Source organism: Anastrepha ludens, chromosome 4 (assembly GCF_028408465.1).
Source record: "Anastrepha ludens isolate Willacy chromosome 4, idAnaLude1.1, whole genome shotgun sequence".
NCBI lineage: Eukaryota > Metazoa > Arthropoda > Insecta > Diptera > Tephritidae > Anastrepha > Anastrepha ludens.
The window spans coordinates 115602671-115629060 of NC_071500.1; the positions used below are offsets into that span (position 1 = coordinate 115602671).

The window sequence follows — 26390 nt, forward strand, 5'->3', positions numbered from 1 at the left end:
TCGCACCTGCTTTTGCTCACCGCTCACCGCTCATTTACATATGTAAATGTTATATATTCTATTTCACTCACTTTTTAATCCCTCCCAAATACGCTTAGTCTCTTTGTTTACTTCAACTTTCTTCTCCCTGATGGCTAAGTTAATTTTTACAGCAATAACAATGTCTAAAGCGAAAATATGGCAGAATAAATGCGCCGAAAAGGTATCGAGAACTCCATTAGAAAATTCCCAATGGTCGCTTAGAAACTTCGAATGTCAGCAAAGCGGGGAGGCCGAGAAGCAAGGATCATGTACTTATTTGCATACAAACACACACGCACACTCCATAGCACGATGGCAACGTGTAGCGTTTAGCATTTTATCTACAAGTGGGTGTACATTCTGTCAAAAAAGTAACGGAAATCGCTTGGTGGGACAGGATATATTTATTATCTATCTAAACGTGTTTGCCCTAATTCGTAGTTCTTGAGCTTAATTGGTACCCTACAATTTCTCCTCGCATACGCCCAGTTAAAAGATTATAAACAACGACTACTTTTTTTAAAAAGGTATTGCGATGAAAATTTAGATACAATTTTCAACAAATTTGAAAAATTGTGTAGAAAGTTGCAGGCCTCAAAAAGCTTCTACTTAAAAAGTTGAAAATTTCGAAACAAATTTTAAAAATTCTGTAAAAAGTTTCAAACCTTACAAAAATTCTGGCTAAAAAACTGAATATTCTGATACGATTTTCAACGAATTTGAAAATTTAGTATGTAGAAAGTTTGAAATCTCAAAAAACTTCTGCCTAAAAAATTAATTTTAAAATTTGCAGAAAATTTAAAAATCTGTGGACACAATTTAAAACTTTGCGATATATAGTTCTTGTTATAATATAGTATAAACTAAATTTTTATATTATACAAAATAGTGGGTGTTAATAATTTGTATTAATAGTGTCTGAAGTAAGTATTATATCGCCGTCAAAATATTTTTCAAACGCAATTTCCGGACTCGATGTCAGTTTTCACCGCACGTTCCCTTTGGTCTTCTACCAATGGACACCTGTTGCTTCAAAGTGTTACTTTGAGTTTCGGAAAGAGAAGAAAGTCAGCTCAAACCATATCAAGTGAATAGGAAGTTTAATCATATTATTTCTTGAGTTTAGTTAAATCGTGTGCCCTCGTGGAACAGAACGCATGCGTTTATTTACTTAAGTCTGGCCTTGTTTGAAGAAATATTTTTTCGATAATATTTTTTATTTACCGTCTGACATTTTGTGTTTTGTTTTTGAATTTTTAAACTCCTTCCCGGTGCTTTTATGACAGAGTGTGTGTACTCGCATGTGGCAGGAAGATGGTTGATTGTTCCGCAGATGTGTGGCTTCACAGTTTGTGAGTTGCTGGCAAAAAGAGAAAAATATTTCCTCAAGTAGGAAATTTTCTTGCTCATTTTCATCTCACAAGGTATGCATGCACGTATCCCATGTATGTGAGTCCAAGCCAGAGCCGACTCGAAAGCGGGTAGCGTGTAATGTGCACATATTCCAGAGCAAATATCACGTACCAAAAATTTTCATGGCAATTCTCTTTTAGTCGGCAGTTACTTTTTCACGCTGGCAACACCATCTACAACTCTAACTTGAATTATAGCAAAACGTTTCACGCTCGCTTTCTTTTTTTCCTTTTTGTTAAGTGCGTGCTGTTCCAGTGCAGGTATTAAGCGTACAGCTTTTTTGCCACTTTTTATACAGAAACAAAGAACTTCGAACCTAATTTAACTTGCTCATTAGGAATGTGCATGTGTGTGTAATAATAAAATAATGGCAGAACGTGCTTCTGCTTCACATATGCATATACAGGCAGACGGTACTGAGTTCCATACACACTACGGATATAAAGTTTCACATCTGAAGATCTCAAAAATAGCCGATGGTTATCGGCCGCTGTAGCCGAATCGGTTGGTACGTGATTACCATTCGAAATTCTCAGAGAGAACGTCGGTTTGAATCTCGGTGAAAACACCAAAATTAAGAAAAACATTTTTCTAATAGCGTTCGCCCCTCGGCAGGCAATGGCAAACCTCCGAGTGTATTTCTGCCATGAAAAAGCTCCTCATAAAAATATCTGCCGTTCGGAGTCGGCTTAAAACTGTAGGTCCCTCCATTTGTGGAACAACATCAAGACGCACACCACAAATAGGAGGAGGAGCTCGGCCAAATACCCAAAAAGGGTGTAAGCGCCAATTATATATATATCGAGAAGCTAATACCTCCGCCGTGCTGCAGGAACCGCAAATTCCGTAAAAATGGGTGTTACAAACAAGTGAGTTGACAATTTAAGCATAGACTTGCACAATCTGATCCCAACCATCCGTTTAACTCTTGAAAAGGGATGTGCCGAGCGATCGATATTATGCAGATGAAAAGATTGAAGCCCTTAAGATGAATCATTTCATTCGCGCGTAACAATATGTGCACTAGGAAGACTCAAAAAACAAGAGAAAGTTTTAGTTCTCTTTCAGGGTCCCCATTAAAAACAAAAATATCAGTGCCTGATTTTTGGCCGTTTAACAAATGTTTGCCCTATCAAGAAAATTTTTCATAAACATTTTTTCAATTTTTCCTAATTGTCCTGAGCAACTGTCAAAGCAACTAACCTCGAACAAGCGAATGCCAAATTTCTGCACCAACCCCCTTACTTTTTCGAAATCAGCGGACATGCAATGCTAACTTAATTAAATTTTGTTACCGCACAAGCACAAACACAAAGAAGCAAAAGCGAAATAAATGTATCAGCAGCTCTCTAATACGGCTCTCACATTGCCTTAGCCGATCATTATTCGAAACGCATTTGGCTTATTCAATGACAAATCAAAAATGCCTTGGATGAGCTGCCAAAAGTAAGTATGGCCAGCAAGTCGAAGCAGCAGCTAAATTGCATTGCATTGCCTCATGGCGAAGAGTTCGAAGAGTGGCGAGCTGTGCAAGAATGTCGCCTGTTGCGGCAACAAGCAAAGTAATCAATTTTATTGGCGTTGGTATGCAATTCATGCTCCTGCCACATTGACAACAGCAGCACAGTGCGTCGTCGCCGCTTCCTCCCTCCTCCCTCCTTCCTCTTCCCTTCCAGTTGCGTCCTGCTCTCCTCCCAGTTCGTAAGCACTCAATATTTAAGTTGCAGTTCGTTGCATTCATATCTGGCTGCCGCGCCACCAATGCCTCAATTGCGCCTCTTAGAATGGGTACCGTTGCATGAGTGTTTCCACTGATTTTGTCACTCTTATTTACGTTGTTGTTGGCTCTGTGACGTGTATCTCATTATCAGTGACTTTAATTTCATTTCGCAATTCTGCAATCAATCCACACAGATGCCTTCCACTCCGCCAACTTGCTGGTTTTCATACTTGCAACACAACACTACTAGTATAATATTATTGCACTTGTTTTTGTTTTGCGCCTCGAAGTTGTCACTGTTTGTTTTTTTTCTGTTTTTGCACCCGCTTTGTTGCTATTTTATGCCATTGCCAGTTGATTGAAATTGCTCTTTCTCTTTTTGTTTCACTACAACAACAAGCCAGCTATTTGTTATTTCGTATAATTGTAGCACGTATACGTGTTGTTGTTGTTGCAGTTGCAGTTGTTAACGATGTTTCGCGTCCTTGCTCAGCAATATGTCGCAGTCGCTCTTTTCTTCATCTGCTGTCCTTGCTGACGGCGCTACTTGTCCTATGGCCAGTTGGCGGCGCCACGTGTGGCATGCAACAACTATAACAGCAACCGTGCTTACAGGGGATGCAGCAATAGCCGGCAGTCGTTGATTGTTAGTGCTGAGGCTATATTTCTCGGTCACTTCCTCCCAGTGTTGGATACGCTTGCGAATTTTTGCTTTCCTCTTCCGCTTGCTCGGAATTTTTACTTTATTTTCTTTTTTATTCGCTCTTTTTTCGTAATTTTTATTTAATGCTTGTTGCCACACTCATTGACTCTATCTTTCATTTTCAATCTGTGTGCATTCCCTCACACGCACGTTGAAAGCAAAAAAATGTGGTATGTGGGCTTGTGTCTGTGTATGTGTGTGTGCATTTGTGCACTCGAAGCGTTTACTGAATTATTGCCAGCAGCTGCAACATTTTCGCTTTTCTACAACAACACTTTAGCATCATCGTCCTTTCTCTTCGCCTCGCAACAGCAGACCACTCACAAGCGCCGCCATCTGTCTTCATCATCTGAAAGCTGTTTTCCTTCCGTACACGTATTTTTCTGTGCTACTGTTTATCCATTCACCATGCAATAAGTGTGTATTTGCAGTTCGATGGTTTTCATCTAAATTCTTCCTTTTCCACTTTTGCAACAAAATATATTAGGCGAATCTTGCAGTGTTTTTACATTGTCTGTCATTTATTGAATTTGTTCGCCTTTCGTTTTTTCCGATTGCCACACAATTGACTTGAATTTTTTTTATGTACTTTTGTTCTTCAGCTTTTTTTCGAGAGCCACTTTTCTAAATTAACTTTGGATAAATCCGTTAGCAAAAAGACATTCCGTGGGTGGAAACTTCATGCATGGAATGCAAGTGCGGAATCAGTTCATTGATCTGAGAAGAATTTGGCTTAACTTCGTAATTCTATGTTAGATATGAATAAAAATTATCAGCAGAATCATCCACAGTAATATCGACTGAACTTAGCACGCTTCGGTATCAATTTTATCTTCAGCAATTCACTTGGAGTCAAATAATATCGATTGTCTTTTCATAAAAAAGAGATACCACTCTTTACAACCGCTTATGCCGAATAGTTCCAGTAATCTTGAAGTGGTATAATGACGATAACCTTCACATCTGCCTTAGTAAAATCACGAGACAATGCAGTAGCCACGCGAAAGCTTGAGCTCATAACAGCAGCCTTGATTTTCCTCCGATTGAAGGCAGTGAACAAAAACTGGCAAAAGCAGCTTCCTCATGGCATCTTCTAATAGTGAAATGAAGTGTCACGGTATGCACATACTGGCTTTGAGAGAACTCCAATCATCCTCGATGACTAGATCTATCCAGTCACGAAACCACAAAGAATCCAAGGAAGTAAAGAGAACTTTTTATCGAAAAACTATTCTCAATTTGAAGAATTTGGTACATATGAATAGTTGTGATTAAATAAAATTTCTATGCCACCAATGCGAAAATTTGTTATGACTACAGTTCGCATTTTCCCGACTATGGTAAAAGGGAATGAATGAGACGACTTAAAGGATAGGCAGAGGTAAAAGAGGTAAAAGTGAAGGGATTCATTACTTCTCTGTAAATTTACCAGAATATTAGCAGATTGGCGAGGAAAGAGAATGTGGCTCGGCCATTCTCAATACCTCCCATTCAAAAATATACCATCGAACCTGACGAGAACCAGACAGTGGCATAGGAAGTGATCTGTACTCTTGCAACCTCCAAAGAAGTTGTACATAGTAGATCGCCTGGTGCTTATAGTGACCACATGTCGCCTTCATGGATGATACCCCGTAAGCGGTTCTATTAGGACTCTTCTCTTTGAGAAAAGAAAGATATGCGTATGTATTAGCAACTATTGGCAACAAAGTATTTTATTAGTTCACTTCTAAAGCGCGGTGTGCTCCTGATTATTTTGATTTTCAGTGGTAGGAGGTTCCAAAAGCGAGCAGCATGGACAAAGAACTGACGTTCTGATACTAGGCAACTATTTCATACTAAGTAAGTTAAGAGATCGAGACGATTTTTCAAATTGAAGTCGGTCCATAAGGAATTTGGGATCCAGAGAAGTAATGCCTTTGTGGAGAAGTAGCAAGTCATTAAATCGTATGGAGAATATTAGTTTAGAAAAAGCAGATATGTGCTCGTGGCGTTTTATACAATACACGTATCTAGCAGTATTTTGTAAAGGGCATTAAGCTTACTACGACATAGACTATCACAATCGACATACAGCTCACAACCATAAAGTATTAAGAACGTTCTTACTAAAAGCAGTCGAATTTTTTCTGGGGCAAAGTGCTGACTAGTCCATAATGATCGTAGCATACCATACACCTTGCCTATTGTACCATAGATGTGGTTATTCCACATAAAAAAAATGGACTTATCGTATACCGTTTTATGTTTCTAAGCCAAGTGGGTGTCAAGCCTGCGACTCCCTGAATGTACGCACAGTCATATAGAGGCCCACTCAGCTACGCCACGCACGAGTATTTGTTATTTTTACCCATGGCCACTGAGATTCTGCAATTTTTCAATGCCATACGACTATGATGCAAAACGGTCAGCCCTGTTTAATTTACTTATACATTCATAAATAGATTTGTAGTATATGAGTGTGTAATTTTAATTAGATAGCCAGTTGAAGTGGAAAAGCATTTTGCTTTTTATTATGTTTGCAATTGATTTTACGTCTACGTACTTCCTTTTCCATTTTAATGTGATTTTCCTATCCGTCTCTTACACATCACTGAGTAATTGAAATCGATCAAAATTTTTGTGTTGGTTGAAATGCTTGCACAAAAAAGTTAAATGAACAACTTCGGAGCAGCAGAGCAAATATGTAAACGGATAACTTTGAGTTCCCCAAAATAACACAAAATATGCAAATTTACTCATAGATGTGGGCATAATTAAGTTACATACATACATACATACACATGTGCATTAATGAGGCCGGTATTTGTGAATTGTTTTGTGTTGATCGGGACACCCTCTAGAAATATGAAGTTACCCAAAACATACCGAATTTGAATATCAAACCAATCAGATAAGATTTAGAGCCACCGACTTGGACCTGAAGTTCGAGAAGTTAGTTCTTTTCTAAAACAAGTTCATCTTATTTAGAAAAGAAAAAGTCCCGAACTACGCTACTGAGCACTGAAGGTGAGCTCGGTGAGCTGTTCATAGCTGCTTTGATTTTCGTAGTTAGTTTTGCATACCATTAACTTACGAAACGACATAAAAATTCCAACAGAGCCCCAACACAATCAACTAGGAGTTTCAAACGGGTCCATCAGGTACTGAAAAAAAAGAACGCTAAAGGGTACAACTTTTTTCATTACTCACTGTCAGCCAGCTAGCTAGTCAGTCAGTCAGATAGCGTCGGCTGCCATTTTTATTACTCGCAAACTTGGATAAACCATTTAAACGCATTATTTTGACGGCTACAAAGCGAAGTGGGAGTGTGTACGGATGTGTGTGTTTGAGTTTTTGCCGCAAAATCCTTTATGCTGCTTTACCTGCGTGTCCTTATGCTTTGCCCAGTAATCCTCTTCCTCCGACACCGAATTCCCACTGATAAATCTAAGGTAGTCCAAAAATATACATATTTACGTTTCTACATCCACTTGATTGCGATTGCATATTCCTCCTTCCAGCAAATTTGGTTTGATGATGTTTTTCTTGTTTGGTTGTTTACATTCATTTTTTGCCACATTTTTTTGCCAGTGGCCGCAATGTTTTCTTTCGCTTTTTTGTTTGTTTACTTATCCTTGTAACCTCAACCCGACTCCAGGTGTTGGAGCCGTGACTACACCACCCTCCTTCGCCCTCTAATGACATCGCAACACTTTGCGGTACGCTTGGTTGGATTGGCTGTGGTTTCACCCACCAACTCATACCGCCGGGACTTGCTAGCTGGCGTTTCTGACAAATGTCCGAAATGAATAAAGAAAACAAAAATAATAACAACATTCCCTCCAAAAGTCCTTGTCTCATAACATTAAACATTGTTGTTATTTTCTTGTCTTAACTATCGTCGTTGTAGTTATTCGCTGTACGAAACGCAAACTTCTATGTGAATATTCGTTATTAGTCTGACTGTGGATTTATGTTGATGAATTTGTTGCTATTGTCCGTTGGTTGCCCATTCAGTCTATCATTGAGCGTCGCCAGTGTTCGCCACAGTCACAACTTTCAATGTTGTGGATTTACCTGACCAGTTGGGTTATATGCTTTAACTATCGTCGTTCGTTCCTTTTTTCACATTTTACTGTCTAACTTTTATTACTCTGTTGTGTAGACAGGCAGACAGAGAGACTGGTATATAAGTACACAGGAAATGTTGAACTCAACTTTTTGATTGCTTGGAGTGGTCTGTGTGCAATATAAATTACCGGAGGAGCAACTGCTTCCAACGTTTGGGATCACAAGCCGACGCCATGCTTTTGATTCACACCAGCGAATATGACTTTGAGTCTCGTCCTCGTTGCTCACTTATATTTTCACTTATTTGTATACAGAGAGTTATTTGAGAATTTGAAAATATTCTGAAGAGAAGTAATGTGAGGAAGTATGCAAATTGATATAGAACATTTAAAACTGTCCCCTACCCAATAAAGGGTTACTAGAGTCCCGTTTCTTCTATAGGAAATATAAAACGCCAACTTTGAAGGGTTGAACCAATTTCATAAATTATTTACCTAATCCTCATTTCAGATGAGGCGGCTCTTTAGTGTTTGACCGAAATTTCTTGGAAAATTATATGGATTTCAACTCATAAAAGCCGCTGAAGACATCAAATGGTGCAAAAGTGGGTGTGTTAGAGTTTTTCAATGTTATAGACGTATTGATGCGAGCTTAAGATGTAGTAACTCCGCTTGCCGTGGCGTGCCATTCGAATAGATTCAGGAAACTTACCTTAAAAAGTATTTCTTTATTCTAAATGAAATAACAGGTTTTGCTGCGCTGAAAACACTGTTCGTTTATGTGGTCAGTTTATTAGTGAAAGAAAAGAATACTGGCGCACATTTTTGAAATCTACCAAAATTATATAGCAAACTATACTGCAAAGGGTTTTTCAATTGGCGCGGGTCGATTTTGGCGCCCTGTGGCAGCCATTTTGTTTTGGTGACATATGTCAAATCTTTTGTTTATTATTCAGTTGCTTATGCCAAATCATCATGGCAAGTTACACGATTGAACAGCACGTTCAAATGATAAAACTTTATTATCAAAATAAGGGTTCATTAACGCAAACGTTGCGCGCATTGCGCCCATTTTTCGGTAGACGTTGGGGCCCTTCCAATTTCTTATGGCCCATATTGAACCATATGGACCTAGACGACATGTGGTTCCAGCAGGACGGCGCTACGTGCCACACAGCAAACGCCATTTTATTCCATTTCAACATCTACCCGCCCTTATTGAAAAACCCTATATATAGCAAGTTCGAGACTGGGTTTTGCAGAGCGAATTGGTCTAGTGGTGAACGAGCACAAAACGAAGTACGTTCTGTCATCAAACAAACACTCGGCGCACTCGCGTATTCGGCACCTACGTCATTGTTGACAGTTATGATTTCGAGGTTGTAAAGGACTTCGTATACTTAGAAACCAGCATTAACACCGATAACAATGTCAGCCTTGAAATCCAACGTAGAATCTCTCTTGCCAACAAGTGCTACTTTGGACTAAGTAGGCAATTGAGTAGTAAAGTCCTCTCTCCACGAACAAAACTAACACTCTACAAGACTCTCATCATGCCCGTCTTAACGTATGACGCAGAAGCTTGGACGATGACAACATCCGATGAAGTGACGCTTGGAGTGTTTGTGAAAAAGATTCTGCGCACGATTTTTGGGCTTTGGCACGTTGGCGACGGTGATTATCGTAGGCGATGGAACAATGAGCTGTATAAGTTTTACGACGGCATAGGCATAGCGCAGCGAATAAAGATCCATCTCTGAAAGTATTCGATGTGGTACCAGCTGCTGGTAGCAAAGGAAGAAGAAGGCCTCATCTGCTTTGAGAAGGGCAGATTGAGAAGCAAAGTGTCCAACTGGCGTCGGTTAGCTCAAGAGAGAACCGACTGGCGCAGTTTGTTAAACTCGTCCAGAATCGCGTAAGCCGTTATCGCGTCAATCAAGAAGAGAAAGAAGGGGGAAGCGCCTATTTAAAAGGAATTGCATTAAAAAGCTTTCACAGAAACTGAGTATTGAAGAAGTAATAAAGAAATCATCATGCCTTGAGTGTTCTCTTACGCAACCAGGAAGTGTTGCTTGAGTTCCTTTAACATTTCCTACACTACCCTTTTTTTAATGTTATTCGAACGGTAGTGTTTAACATTCCGGTAAGTCCTGACCGTTCCGTAAAACTCCACTTGTCTCTCTGATCAGTACAATATACTAGTAACCAATACGTCGGCCGTAGTGGCTGGAAAATATACGAGGTATGTACAAAAAGCAAAGTGACTTTTTAATTTTCTCTAAAAACTTTCATGTTGCCATCAGTATCCCTTCTCTATCAGCTCAAATATAATGCACTTGTTCCAACGGTATTTTCGAATCCTTGAACTACCTCTGTCCAAAACGCACTTTGGTATAGCCTGAGCTTTTCCAATGATTCAGATTTTGACTTCACCTCCGTCTTTTCATAGATACCTTCTAACAAAACAAAGGTGACAACGGCAAGCTGCGTTTTATTTTTGGACGAAATATTTAGAGTTTTTCATGAATTTTTGTTTCCAGAAAACCACTCAGCACTACAGAACACATCTAACCTTTCCATCTCTCAAAAACGAACTAAATATGCCACACTGTTCAAACTGCAAACATTTGTTCAGGGCATTTGTACCTACATGAAATTCGAAAAGTCACCTTACTTTTTAAGCACACCTCGTATTTTTCAAAGCGAAAAAAAGATATTCAGATATACTTGTATTTCATTCTTATATCCTGATTGTCTCTCTAAAACAATTTCACTCCGCTAGTAATCTGTTTTTCAATTAAGCAACTCACACACGAATTCTCCCTTAAAATATTTTCCTCTCACGTGTACTGCTCCAACTTTAACAATATCCCGAAAGCAGAAATTTATTGAAGTTGTTGAACTGTGGCCCTCAACGCCGCTTTAATGCTTAATGAACGACAGGAAACGAACTAAACACCACACACGCATGCACAGCACTGTCAGCATGGACTAAGCCACAGAGCTAAGCCACATCCTCCCACACACGCACATGCAAGGTTAGCTTCCGCTGCTGCCATGCACACACACACAAAATATGCAAGCATTTGTGCTTGTGTGGAACGTAAATGAATTTCAACAAAGTGCGCCGCATGTGGCAGTTAGTAGTGGTTGCATGCTTTGCTTGTCATTGAAAAGTTGCTGCCATCAAATATCGCCATAATTGCGCACGAACTGCTGGCAAACAAATGTCGGTGGAAGACGGTGAGAGTTTTGTGAGCAGCATGAGTATTAGGAGTTGAGGAAATAAGGGCAACAGCAGCGACAGTAGTATATCTGTTGCCCGCACTATCGATCCCATATTCATTCGTATATTCATGGAAGGTGCAGGGAGATGCTTAGCAGAACTTAGTGTCTGATTGCTGCCAACAAGCGCTCAGCCTCGAGACTGTTTGGCAGCTAACTAGCTGTGTTTTTGCCACAGAGGCAACTTTTGTCACTCAAGTGCCCACATTTGTTGCTGCCACTGCCGCAGCCAAATCGCGTTTAAAGGCAACACACACACAGCCGCACATTCACGGTCCTCTTGAAAATTGCTGTTGCCGCCGTCTCGCTCCCGAGCGCCACCACCGCACACATATTTACATATATGTATGTGTGTGGTCCAAGTAAAAGAACAAAAATTTAATTCCACGACCAGTTCGGCTAAATACTCATGCGCACGTGCATCACATCGAATGTGCGCCACACCCCCACCACGGCTAGCAACTCACAGATTTGCTGCTGCAACGCTAGCACAATTTATTGAAATTGTTACGCGCTGTGAAGGCGAAACAAGTGTCGGAAGCTATGGCGCAGCACTAAACCCAGTAGGGTTTCGGGGGTAGCGGGCACATTGGCATCGCAACTTGGCGTAACGGCAGTAAATGTCAACACTCAAACGCCGTTGACAGCATCGAATGAATGAATTGGACTCAAGCGCCGATTGCAATAAAACGCCGGGGAGCGGATGTGGAACGCGACGCAGCTCCACATTTATGTCGATAATTTCTGGATGGTGGCGATGATGGGTCACATAGCACCGTGAAGTACTCAAAGCACGCAATTTGTTGCTATTCGTGATGCTATGAAGGACTTTTACAAGCAGAGTGCGGCGAACAGCAATCACCAATCAGCCAACTGCCACAACTTGAAATGGCGCAATAAACCTGTTCCGAATGCATAAGCAAAACGATTGAAAATTCAAGCTGAAATTACGACCACGACGCATCGCCAGTGCACAAATACTGGGTATAGATATACAGACGTACAAGTATTTACTGCAATGTATAGGCAAACAATTTTGAGTAAAAAGAAGCCTGCCAATGGAAATTTAAGTTGAAATATTCTCAAATTTCTTTATTGCTCTGATGTAATTATTTTCTAAGCCCACGCCAACAAATTAAAATGAATAAGTGAAATCTAATTACTGCTTTCCATGTCATTACTTCATGTAACAAGAAAACGAAATTCCAACTGCACTTTTGGGTGCAAAGTGCAATCTCCAAGTGGCCCGAAATTCGCGTTGATTTTTGACAAACTTTTTGGGCTTAGGTACATTTTCTTTTATTTTAATGAATTTTTTAAATTCTGCGCTTCGTTTAAAGCTTTGCGTTATATGATTTTTGTTGCAATACAAACTGTATTTTTATAAAAATAAAAGAATAAAAAACAAGGAAAAAATGTGGTTTACGGAATATTTTTTTTACTCTATTACCTAAAGCTAATTTTTTTTAATTAATCTCAGAAGCCTCATATCTGTCAGCCTATTTTAATACTGCCATGGATCTGTGTGTGCGTTTTAAAAGTTCGTTTTAGTTTCAATGGCACTCTATTTTTCAAAATTTCTTCATTTCAACACTTCAAGTTCACTCACTGTTCCCGCTGTGCAATCAATATTCCTACATTTCCCACCTGCATATTCAATGAAATTTTTTTCTCACTCACCTTCCAAATCCACCACTCGTCCGGCTCGTTTCAACGCACGCACCGCCTCATCGTGTGTCGCCTCACGCAGCTCTTCGCCATTCACCGACAATATGGCATCACCCACGTACAGCCCCTTTGCCTGATCCGCGGCCATGCCACGAAATATTTTCGATATCAGTATAGGCATACGATTTTCGCGACCGCCCTTAATGGAAATGCCGAGGCCGTTGTTGTCTGATTTAATGATGCGTACCTGCCACCAAAATGAGCAAAAACTAAAGATACCGCCAACCGCATACAACAACAACAGCATTTGCGTACACACTTACATGTCTCTTTTGATTTGCCACATGATCAGGTACATCGCACATATCCAGGCCATTGTCCATGGTATTGTTGTTCAGCAAATGGTCACCACTGTTGCCGCTGCCGCCGTTATCTGTACAGTCCGCGTCAGTGCCACTACCGGCACCGGAGCCGCCCACGCCGCCCATACCCTGCATGGATGCTGACGAAGGTATGGAACCATTATGACCGCTGTGGTTGCTGCTGCAAAAGTACAACGATAACAACAAAGTGCACAATTAAAAATTCACTTCATTACAAAATGCAAACGAGCGCTCAACGAGAGGCTGATGTGCAAATTTTCATAAAATATAAATAGCAGAATGGAAGATGATGCGGCTTTTAAACATATTTATTTATGTATGTATTCTTAGTGTTATTTCTAGCTACTTACCCCAAAGTGCCGTTCAGTGTGGTCGATTGATCCACACTGATTGCCGCCGCATCACAGGACTCGTCCAAACTAATTGCCAGAAAGTCGGTTTCCAGCGTCACCAGCACCCGATACCAGGCGCCTCTTACACGCGTCTCCAGCGTGCCGCTTCTCATGCCGGATGGCGAGTGCTGTGCGGCGGTGATGGCAGCTGTTGCCGGCTGCTGTGGATTTACACATCCAGTCAGTGGCCGGCCGATTGCCGACGATTCCACCATGGCGTCGCACGCCGCAGCAGCTGAGCCGTCAATGTGTGGCTATTACTGTCACTTAGTTTGACGATGGGTGGCAAGAAGATATTGGCAATGATACTGCAGATCTATGCTTAGCTGCTCTTGCTGTCAGTGCTTTGATGGATGAACGATAGTGAAACGAGTAATAGAGGCTCACCACAACGCACAACAAATTCGGTAAATGCTTTCACTTTTGGTATGCGCTGCTTGATACGCCCATCAGCAAGTGCTCTGCGATGAGTAAGTGGTTTGATAAGATCACATGGAACCGCTGAAAGTAGAAGATATGTAAATGGTTAAGACGACCGGCGTTGCATACAAGAAGTTTAGAGCATTTTCAAACTGAAATTTTTATTTATTTCTTTTCATTCATTATTTCTTCCTTTATTTACCTATTTAAACCAAACTACAGGTCATGTTTCATTGTGTGATACTAAGAATATTACAATCACTACATATTATAAAACAAAGTCGCTTTTTCTGTCCCTATGTCCCCTTATACGCTTAAATCTTTAAAACTACGCAACGGATTTTGATGCGGTTTTTTTTAAAGATAGATTGATTGAAGAGGAAGGTTTATATCTATATAATGTGAAGAAATATATAAAGGGGGCGTGGCAATCGGTCAAAATGTGGCAAAAAAACATAATTTTTTTGTTTTCACGGCCATAAATCATAAACGAATCAACCAATTAAAATTAAACTTTCTTGAAGTTTAACTTTGAAATATTTACTTTCGTTCTGCATCAAAAAAAAAAATTGATTTATTTATTAATTATTTAACCAAAATTGTTTAAACAAAAGCAGCTCTTTTTCCAAAAAAAGCTGTTTGTGTGTGTGTTCGCTGTCAACCGAATGAAGCAATAGGCGTTAAGCGATAATCTCACCACACCTCATTAATGTTGAATTACATCGTATGGTGACGTATGTATGTATGTATTTACGAATCGCTCGCATTATTTCATATCGGACATACATATGTACATATGTATCTATGTATGTACTGAATTCCATGTAATTAATATATATGTACATACAATTTTACAGCGAAATAAAACGCTATTCTCACGTTCTATATTAGTAAATCGCACATAATTAAAATACAGTTTTTGAATAGTTTTTATTGATTCGGAGCGCGTTTAGTTTGCTATCAATTCCATACAATAACATTTTTTGTCATTTACTTTTTACGACAACTAATAGCTTATTTTCGAAGCGATTTCAACAAATGGGTACAACATTAATCCTTATCCAATTAAATACCTTAAATACATTGTTGTTTTCATATAGATCTATGTATATGGCTCTTTACAGCATATAATTAAAAACAATATTTTTCAAGATATTACAACAGTAATTAGTAATTGAGATCTACCGGAAAAATTGCGTTAGCTGTTGCGTCATCCGGCATTGCCGCTACTCTTTTGGAAAGAGGCCGAACCATACACTCTACAATGAAGCACCCGCTGAAAATCGCCACCGATGATGATAACAGCGTCTGTAGTGTTTCTAGACAGAGCAATACAGGAAAATTGATGCGTGACTGCTCATTAATAGTCTGGGACGAAGCTACCATGTCAAACAAGACGTCTGTGGAAGCACTGGATAGGACAATGCGCGATTTGCGCAACAAAAATGCACCTATGGGTGGATGTACAATTCTGTTCTCAGGAGATTTCCGTCAAATCCTACCAGTTGTGACTCGAGGAACACGTGCTGACGAAATAAATGCTTCGCTAAAAAGATCCCACCTTTAGTCGTATGTCAATAAATTAGAGCTTAAAACTAATATGAGGATTTCGTCATCTTCACGTGAGAACAGGCTATTTACAGAGATGCTGCTAAAAGTTGGCAATGGAGAATTAACACAAAGTGAGGGAAGGATTAACCTAGAAAACCTTTGTGTTTTGATAGACAACATCCAAGAGTTAGTCAACAATGTCTATCCAGACATTGATAACATAAGTTATAAGACAATATCTTGGTTTAAAGAAAGAGCTATTCTGTCACCAACTAACGAACAAGTAGATAAAGTAAATAACTTGATTATTTGAAAGATTGATGCGCCGACGAAAAGATACTACTCGGTCGATACTGTTCTCGATTTGGAAGAAGCTGTTCAATTTCCTACAGAATTTCTAAACTCTTTGAAACCGTCTGGACTCCCTCCTCACAAAATGGAGCTGAAAATAGGTTGTCCTGTTATTTTATTAAGAAACCTAAGTCCACCTAAACTTTGTAATGGCACGCGTTTGATGGTAAAATCACTGAAAACTTTCATAATAGAGTGCACAATACTCACAGGATGTGGTACCGGAGAAGATGTATTGATTCCCCGAATCCCTCTGATACCATCGGATCTACCATTCCAATTTAAACGCTTACAATTTCCGGTAAAGACATCTTTTGCAATGACCATAAATAAATCTCAGGGTCAAACCTTCAACGTTGCAGGCTTATATTTGAGTGTTGACTGTTTTTCACAAGGCCAACTGTATGTCGCTCTTTCAAGAGTAATCTCTAGAAAAAACATGTTTGTATTGTCTAATGACAAGAAAGCTATGAACGTTGTATATAAAGACATTCTGTAATATAGCAATTGTTGTAAAAATAAAATAAATATATAGGTATGTAAAAATGCAAAAAGTTAATATGCAAAAATGTAGGGTATGAATTTAGATATCCCAAAGATAGCAGGAAATCTTCATGCTATAAAGAAAGGGGAATTGTTTTACTCCAAATTTAACGCGTGCGGGCCACGGGCAATAATGAATAAGCCAAAACTACTGGATCGATTTTAATCATTTTTTCAGTGAGTGACATAGGGTATATATTTTATACTCGTGCGAAGCTGGGCGGGTTGCTAGTATAACATAAAGGGAACGATTTTTTCTGTTTCTAGTTAAACGGCATAAAACTAATAAAAATCGTGAATAAAATCTGAGCAAGGCCCTGATAGTTAAAAATGTCTGCTCGGCAAAATTTTGAATTTACGAATTTACGTTTTCCATACCGCACATCATCGAAAAATGTTTGAATGACAACTATTCTGCAATTTATTTTAAAAACTAGTAATCAGATATTCCCTAAATACAAAGCCTTACGTGTGCAGGAGGACTTCCCCGATAAAGCTATATAATTATTTAAAAAAAAACATAAAATTAGAGCTTAACGTATAAAATTTATTATTTTAATAGATAGCCAGACAGATATGAGGTTTGCACTTCGATCTCTTGCTTTACTCATCACTGTACCTCATCCAAGCCCAGTTCCCTTACTAAACTTAGGACAGAGCTGGGTTGGACTGAGCGAATTTGTCTTTCTTCTGACTGCAAGGAGAAGGTGCTTCGAGGTCTCCGGGGATTGGTCGCAGGAATGACAAGAGCCGGTGAACTATATCCTAACCCTGTGCAGATGACTGCGCTATCTGCAATGGTGTCTGAGAACGTGACTGAGCATTCTCAGTTTATCCTTAGGGAAAGTTATGTAGAGTAGATACAGATGTATCTATCAAATAAATGCATAAAAGTTCACATTATGGAATGTATATCCAGGCGCGACCATGAAAAGGTGTTCCAATATTTCCTCTTCTGAAACGTTAGCCAAAGATGGATCAACCCATTGACATTAAGTGTCTCTCCACTCCATCTTCCCCCATTAAATAATCAAATTTCTACAAATTTCGTAAATTTTCGTTTTTAAGGTTCAGCGCACAAACCCAAAAAGCAAAAGTGGTGGCCGTATCGAAAATGCAGCCAACTGAAAGGGCAAATAATTAAATTCCACTAGCCTCAAATGGATTTGAAATATGGGCAGCAGGCAAAAGACAAATCTAGGCGAAGGTGTAACAGGAAATGCGAACTGTTGAGCAAATAAAAACGCAAAACAACCAAATGGAAAACCACATCAGCACACAGGCATACACACACTCATTTACTTTTATGCATAAAAAACTCACAAACGAATTGCGAAGTATACAAATTCAGAAAATCGCAAACTTGTTGTCAGACACACACAACAGACAGACAACGAAGAGGGGGGAAGTGAAAAATGCAATAAAGCAAAACTAGAAGTGAAAACAAAATGCAATAAAATGAAATTAAAAGCAAAGCGCGCCGGCTGTCAATAAAATGTGGAATGTGGCAAGGCTAAACGTGCGCTCATACGGCAGCAACATCACTATCCGGCCAACTGACCGGAAATAGTCTAAATCTGTGCATGCGCTCGTGTCTGCTTGTGTACGCATGTGTGTGGGCTCGAATGTCACTGTACATTTCAGCAAACACTTCACACACTTTGATTGTGTTGCCGACAAAACTAGCAACAATGCTAACCGCTTGAAATGCTGCAGCACAACAACACCCACTACAGCAAAAACCAAGGCAATAACAAAACAGCACTGCGAAATGCCACACTTTGTTCCGCTGTCAAATGGGAATTCCTGTTGGTATTTTTGCTCTTACGTTTTCCACTTTAAATTTGTTGCATTAGAAATGTTGCAGGGTACGGCATTGCAGTTGCTTAGCACTGAGTGGCGGCAGAAAGAATAGGTAAGGGCCGAAAAGTGAAAGAAAGGGGAAGCACACATGGGGAGAAAGTGTGTAATAAGTGCACATCATTAAGAGTTGGTGAGTAGTGGGGGAGCAGAGGACGCCGCTGAGACATGAATACTGGCTTATTGCCGAGAACTTTGAACGATTAGACCAGTTACAAATGTAGCGGAGCAAATATTGTGTTGCACGTTCTTAATGAATTTTAAGGTGCTACACTTTTGTGCGGTAGGAACCATTTGTGATATTAATAACTCACGAATTGCTGCAAGATTTTCGGAATATTTTTATGTTTTAATGATTGGCGTCTCCACGCAGTTTAACGTCGCCGTAGAAGCTGGAACTTATTTTAAGCTATAAAAAGTGGACTCAATACACAAATACAGTGCACTCGCGATAACTCGAACTAATTAAAACAGGCGCTGTTCGATTTATCGAATTTGTTCGACTTATCAATTGAGTGTGCTATGTTAAAAAAACAGTCATCGATATCGATTTTTCGATCGATTGTTGAAAATGGAAGCCAGTAGAAAATTTCTGTAGTATAGTTTCGTTATACGAATCACATTTTGGTCCATTGGCTGGATCAATGGTGTCACATTCGGCGGCATAAACATAGTTAAAATTAAACCATCCTCGGACTTTAATTCGATTTCTTTGGGATGTGATGGGGCATTATCAATTAGAAGAAGAGCCTTCTCAGGTAGTCCCCATCTTTCAAATTTTTTCTTACCTAAATATTAAAGTCATTTAACTTGGTTAAAACAATTGTTTTAATTAATCTGGATTTTACCTGCGGCACGAACGAATTATGAAACCAGTCTTTGAAAATCGCCGAAGTCATCCAGGCTGATTTGGAATTTTTGTACTCCACCGGACAGTTAAAATTTTTGAAAACTCGAGGATTTCTTGCTTTGTCAATAACGAGAAGTTTAAGCTTATGGTTGCCGGTAGCGTTAGTGCAAGCCATAAATTGCCTTATCTTTCTTTTTTATAAGACTTATGGTGGACTTGGCTACCCCATATTCCTTCGCTAGAGAAGTAACACTACGTCCACGTTTAATTTTGTTAAGGACTTCAGCCCTCTCTTTTAATGTTAAACACTTCAACCTTTTACGATCCATTACTCACGTGCACTGATATACTACAAATGACAAATTTAAAGCAATTTGGTCAATGCAAGATGTTGTTCCCAGAAAACTAACGGGATATTAACGCCGAAATATTCATATAATTTATATACATATACTATTACATATGTATCTATGTACAAAATATACATGTTTGAAAAGAATGTGTGTACAAATAAATTTGTTTTTTTGTTCGAGTTATAGCGCTTTTTTATTGTTCGAGTTACAAAGAAGTCAATAGGGGCAAAAATGTGTTCGAGTTAGCACGTCGTTCGACTTAGCGGCTATTCGAGTTACCGCGAGTGCACTGTAAATTGTAAAAACTTAAGACTTAACTTTCATTCTCAAAGGCTAATTGAAATTGCGGCAGTAACGTAATTTAAAAAAAAAATTTGAATTTAAAATTTTAGTATTTATGTACAAAAATATGCATAAATTGTCGCATAAATTAAGCAGTTGTGCTTATTAGTACTTTCAGCCCATATAAACAAATGCCTTTTGGAGTACGCACGTAGAAAGTAATTTATTCGCGAATCCCAAATTATGTTACGTAAATCGCATTCAATTTATATTTCATGATTTCTGGCTACAACTCACACTTATGGGCACACATATCTAAGCATATGAATATATGTGAACGAGTATAAACGAATATAAATTTTGGGTGGCATGTGAATTCCCACGACTCTGATTATGTCAAATTAGTTTTGCTCTCCGCAAAATGTTAAGAAACGTAATGCGACATGCAAAGAAACAAACAAATTGCTACAATTTTTCCACACATTTTGATGATGTATATTCATACGTAGTATATCTACATAAATACATACATACATCTACATACTCCCATACAAATCAAGCCAAACTTCATTTCATTTTAAACTTTCCCTTGGTGATGATGGCAAATTGCTCGTATCGTCAGCGTTCTGGAAAATTCTTGTTTTGCCTTGACGCGCGTACTGACGCATGTAACCACACATACATGTGATATACACACACACACATGTGTGCGTATATTTATTATGTGTGATCTCCTTTAGCATATTTGCAAAAATTTCCCATTAAAACTGTTTAATCGTTAGCGACACTGCTGGCAGATGCGTCCGTCTACTGAGCTGATGTATTATTTTTGCAATGAGATTTGATGAAAGTACCGCAAATCTAAACCAGCGTTGACGAAACAAAGCAAATCAAAGAAGTGACACCCAGCAGCACTGCACTGAGCTGTGTCTTGAAATTTCTACGAGGAGATCCCCGTACAGTAGTGCAAGTGATAACAATGAAAAGGCATTTATTTTCGGTCGAAGGTTATCAGAGATTCGTTCTGTGGAAATTCGCTCCTTTACATTCAAGTGCCAACGCGTTTATTCACTTATCTTCCCTTTTCTTCCTTTACATACATAACGTCTATACCTTACACACCGCTTATTGACGCAAATCATTTTAAGTAGCTATGTAAATTCTAAGACACTTTTCTTCAAGCAAAAGCCTTAATATGACCAGGACCAAAACAATTTCCAGGGATATATTCAAAAAAGTTGAAAATACAAGTGACGCCTTTAAAGCACTTTCCATCAACTGCAACGCTCTTATGCCAGTGTTTCACCCAGCTCTCGAAATATTTGTGGAACTCTATTTGCGGTAATAGCCATCAGAGCTGATTTTTCCATTACTTCCTTTCGGCTGTTAAAACGCCTCCACTCACACCGCTGATTTCTGGATTGCGTGTCTTACTCATAAACCCACGTCTCGTCTCCAGTAGTGATGCGTTTGATAAATATTGGGTCCAATGCAACCTTGGAAATTACCTATGTCATTGGATCCATAAACAATGTTCAAGTCTTCTGTCTGCTCTCTGATAGTTCATTTGCAATTATTGATCAACTTTTCTTTCACTTTTTTGATGTTTTCATCAGTTTTCAATGTAGACGGCTTGCGACTGTGTTCGGCATCCTTGATGGGCTCACCATCTCTTCTAAAGCGTTTATACTACTCATGACCTTCTGTTGGCTTAATAAAACAAAACACAACTCAAATAAATTGGCTTAGAGCGCCACGTGACGATTGTTCCGGGAACTTTTTGATCACGGTGGTATACCTGCCTTAACATGAACTGGTATTTCATAAATTTGCCACTCAATTTTCATAAAACTGGCCCGTACAAATTCACCAGAAGCCAATCCGAAAGTGAATGCTTAAACAGGAAATGTCGAAAAAGATAATTGTAAAAAATGGGGTGACCGTAGAGTACTCGTAGAAGGCTTTGTTAGGTGAAATAAATCCATTTACCTCAAAAAGGAAGCTGAGCTTGCACACTTATTCGAACTATGGCAAATTGTCTTCATCAAGAAGAATTGTCTATCGAAAAGCAGTGTTCTAGTTTGTGAAAACAAAAAAATTTTGAAATGTGATCCTGAATAGTCTGTGACTATTATCATATATTTCGTTTATTTTCTATCTCCCTATTTTATCTTTCGCAACGAAACTTTTCGTAGTTTTATTTCATGAGCTGAAATGATTCATGGTCGTGGAAAACCCCTTTAAGTATTGCGGCCTCAGGAAGCAGATTTTAAGACCTACCTAGAAGAAGATATTCATGACATCGTAACCGTTGGACTGCTCTGATATCTTTGAAGCTCCTAACTAAATATCAAGATGCACACCGCAAAACGGAGGAGGAGCTCGACTAAACCCCCAGAAAGGGTGTAAGCGCCAATTATATATATAAGTACTTAAAAATGTATATAGCTAAGGAAAAAGGGGCTTTTCCTTTTTTTTTTTTTTGTTTTGTCATTAGTTGCGGGAGCCTTTCTCTTACTGCACCCATGTGCCGTTACAAAAATTGTCTCCATTTAGTAGAAAACATGAACAGGTTCGGTTTGTTGGTAGACCAAAAATTAATTTTATGCTGCTCATTCCCGCACTGCCTTCGTTTTGCTTCAATGTTGCAACACAATTGCATTGTCATAAAAGTTGACAAGTTATTGCCGCTCCTATCGTAGTTGCCGCTGACTTCATGACGGTTATAAATATTTTTGATTACCCTCGCACTGTCAATGCTGCCAATTTGTGCGCTTTTATTGCAACAAACGCATTCTGCGCGAGTGAAGTGGTGCACACAGGCGTCGAAATGTCGAATTACCAAAGCAACAAAAACCACCTCCTCCGCCCCCACAAAAAAAGCAAAACCAGCAGAATTGCAAATAATTCACCAGAAGCGTTCGAAACGTGTAAAAAGTTAAAAAAAATCTACAACGCTTCCGGGCTCGCAAAATGTGTTGCACAGCCACCCAAAAATTCCAACGAAACCAAATATGAAGTTGAGTGGAGTGCAATGTTGTGCGAGCGTAAACAAAGAAAAAACGGGGTGCACGAGCTAAAGGACTGATGACGGCAAATGCACATGCGTGGGACAGCGTTGAGTGTCGACTATAAAATTCAAGTTAACGACATTTGCGGGCGCAACGAGTATACAATAAAAAACGAAGTCGAAACAAAGAAAAAACACCTTAAGCAATTTTTTAATCAAAATATGCACGTAAATGAAATTATCTTTGCAGTAAGCTGAGAAGCTTCGCTGACATACACACAAGCAGCCACAAGTACAACATGTGTAAGTACACGAACAGGATCAAGCTTCGCATTCTACAAAATATATAAATGAGAAAATTATAAGGCCACCAGCAGCTGAATTGCCGCGCTTCACTGTTTTTTTTTTATGTTTGAAAGAGCCTTTCCAATTTCCACATACTCGTATTTCTGGTTTTTACCTCAGCCTAAGGAGTGCCATCAACTCATCAACAAAAGGCAAAGAGTCACGTTTGCGCGCGTGTTTCGACATTCCAAAAATTCAATTTATTAATTTCACATAAAAGCGTTTGCAAACACTGAGACATAGGTGTAGATAAGTGTGTGTGTACGTAGGTGAGCAAGCGACAACATATGCCCAAGGAAAGGGGTGGCATTGGTGAGCATTCAACTCAACAGCCCACAGCCCCAACCCTGCTTGAGCTTATCTATCCTTAATCATATTCAGGTGAATCCTTATCCCTTTATACTGCGTACAAAAGACGCACCTACGTTTCAGACTTGAGCTGAGTTGCATTTTAAAGGCTTTCTGTACGCCTTAAGGTAGCAAATACGATTTTTCAACTGCCTACTACTTTCCACTAGCATTGCAAAATTACATGCCTACTGCCCAGCAAAATAAAATTAAAATATTTACAGCTTCTTTATTATTGTATGGTATGTGATTTGAAAGGCCTTCACCGCATGCGAGGGTAGCTCATCAAACTCAGTGCTCCTTCAGTAGAGTTCTCCTATAACGACATGCTTTGTCTACCTTAAATTGGTAGTGGAAGTTCCACTCTGGAACTCCTCAAGTAGCACTGAAACGTCGTTTTGATACCATTTTGAGACCTTCAACAGGCAGATATCTACCGCCAACCAGAGCTGTTGGTGTAACAGAGGAAGGGATTTAGGTTAGAGCACAGCGCTGGCTGTCGAAGAAAGAAGCATCCAGTGACCTTAATCGATTAACTGTCAACCCCTAACATTTACAGAGAAAGTGATCAGCAGTTTCCTTCTCTGAAAGGTCCCCACAGCTTTTGCAATGGGGATTAAATAGCTTTTCTGCATATTCACCGATCATCCAATGACCGGGAAACACAGTTAGAAGTTTAAACATTGAATTGTCCCGCGTTCCATAAGAATTCTACATTACCATAGGATCGCAAACACTTCTGCCCGAAAGAACACTAGCAGTATTCGATTTAAAGGAAATAGATAAATTGGTTGATCTCAAGAAAACCCTTGCTCCGACTCCCGATTCCAAATTGAAACCGTTGTGAAGGCAGAGGTAACAGCCTTGGTACACATTTTTCTCTCGCTCCATTCCTTTGCCCTGCCACAACACTCAAACTCCTGTTTGTGGATAGAGAGATCTGTAGGAAGTTCAAAGAAATGCGGTGTTAAGTGCTTAGAAATGCTACCATGCGCCTAGAGAGATTGTTTCCAGAAGCCAACCTCCTGAAGAATCATCGATTACGAGTATAAAAAAGCTTTCTCAAGTTCTGAAATTTTTGTTTCAAAAATACATAAATGACAAAGTTTTTCGTAAATTAGACTAATTTCCATTTTGATAGTCAGGGCATTATACGCAACGGTCTACACAAAAATGTGTGATTTTTAAAAATCCTTATTAAATCTTCCTTCGTTCCTACTGCCTTTTTACTTACAATGAATCATATCGGAAGCTACTTAATGCGCTGCATTCGATGTTCTTTTACACTCTCCTTTTTATGTGCTTCTATCCAGAAGTTATCCTTTATTCGTAAAGCATATGGACACGTTTCAGATTAAGATTTATTGCGACCATTTTCTAATTTTCCATAAAAGAAATAATTTTTAGTTTACAGAAACCGTCCCTACACCTACATATTCTGCAATTTTGAGACGCAATCAGTTGCCATTCCCTTATCCAAACTTTTTTGACATTTCATCTCAGCTCACTTATTTTCATTAACAACTTCACTAAATTTCACTTGACCACAGCAGCCGATAAGCAACCGATAAATGACGGTTCATTAGCGTGCGAGCATCATTAGTAGCAACAATGCGGCACATTAACCAACACAATCACGGTCATGGCGCAGTAGACCGTTTACCGAGCAGCGATTGGAGTGGCTGCTAGTAGCCAGTTCCAAGTACACACCCTCAACAGCAAAGTAACAAAAAAATTGGGTAAACGCTTTAGAAAAAAATAGTAGCGAACAATAACTGAAATTCAACTCAGGGGCAAAACAGTCCAATATTTATTGTTATTGTCGGTGTAAGTTTCTCTTGCTTCTATCTTTTCTCACTCCACTGCATGTGTGTTAGTGTTATTGGAAATAAAGAGTAAACTAAAAACTTAATAAATTAGGAAAACTCACAATTTTTCTTCCTTTTTTTTTTGAAACGCTTAAAAGAAAGCAGTTGTCCAGGGTGAGGGGGTAAATCAATAAAAATTGAGAAAATTGCCACTGAAAAGTCCGCAAATGAGTTGGAGCAGACGAAAACGAAATACGAAAAAAGGCATTAAAGATAACAAGCAACAAAATGGGTAGCGGCCTAAAAGTAGGCAACGCAAACAGACAAACGAGTACAATTATGTGAATGCGGGCGCCTATTTGCGCGCGTGTGGGCGTGGTTAAGTGCTTGTACAGGCTTTTACGCGTGGTACACCTTGCGTTGGGTGACAAGTGACAGAAATTGTCGATTTATCACAAAAAAGAAAAAAAAACAGAAATGTCTGATTTCGCCAAACGACAGTAAACTCATAAACCCATGGCGTGGAGCGCATTTGCTACCGCTATTAAAAAGTATTAAATGCTGTCAATAGTAGGGAAGTTGATAAAATGTTATACTGCTGACACCGCCACCACAAAAAAACTAAGTTTTTCCTGCTGCCTCCTCAAAGTTCCATTATAATTCTCCCCTTCTTCGGAGCATTTGTAATTTTTACATTGACATTTTATTATTATTTCGATTTTCCCTCGTACCGCAGAGAGATTCTGTGATTTTTTATGCTTTTTGGGTACAAAAAGTTTTTAACAACCGAGTTATTGCGGTAGAATTGCTGAGCTCTGACGAAAAAGGGTTCAGATGACAAAAGGGGGAGAAGTTTAAAAAATGTGCTTCAAAGCGAGCGAAAGGATGGCACAAGGTGCGAAGGAGACAGAAATAAAAAACTTATTACAACTTTTTATTGCTTTTCGGTGGGTGCGACATCAAAATAAAATATTCTTTTTTATTATTTACCGTTGATAATTCTGTACATAATTCACTCTCGTGCAGTAAAAA

The 26390-nt window shown here is 39.1% G+C and overlaps 1 protein-coding gene across 1 annotated transcript in view; it reads right to left on the reverse strand.

The window, feature by feature from the left end:
• LOC128860727 (beta-1-syntrophin) overlaps positions 1-26390 on the reverse strand; it is a 127949-nt gene that overhangs the window by 69889 nt on the left and 31670 nt on the right. The window contains exons 2-4 of the mRNA XM_054098416.1: positions 13596-14138; positions 13186-13405; positions 12875-13109 (exon numbers count right to left, since the gene is read on the reverse strand). Of these exons, the coding sequence (XP_053954391.1) occupies positions 12875-13109; positions 13186-13405; positions 13596-13852 (712 nt within the window). The 5' untranslated portion in view covers positions 13853-14138. The remainder of the gene's footprint in view (positions 1-12874; positions 13110-13185; positions 13406-13595; positions 14139-26390) is intronic.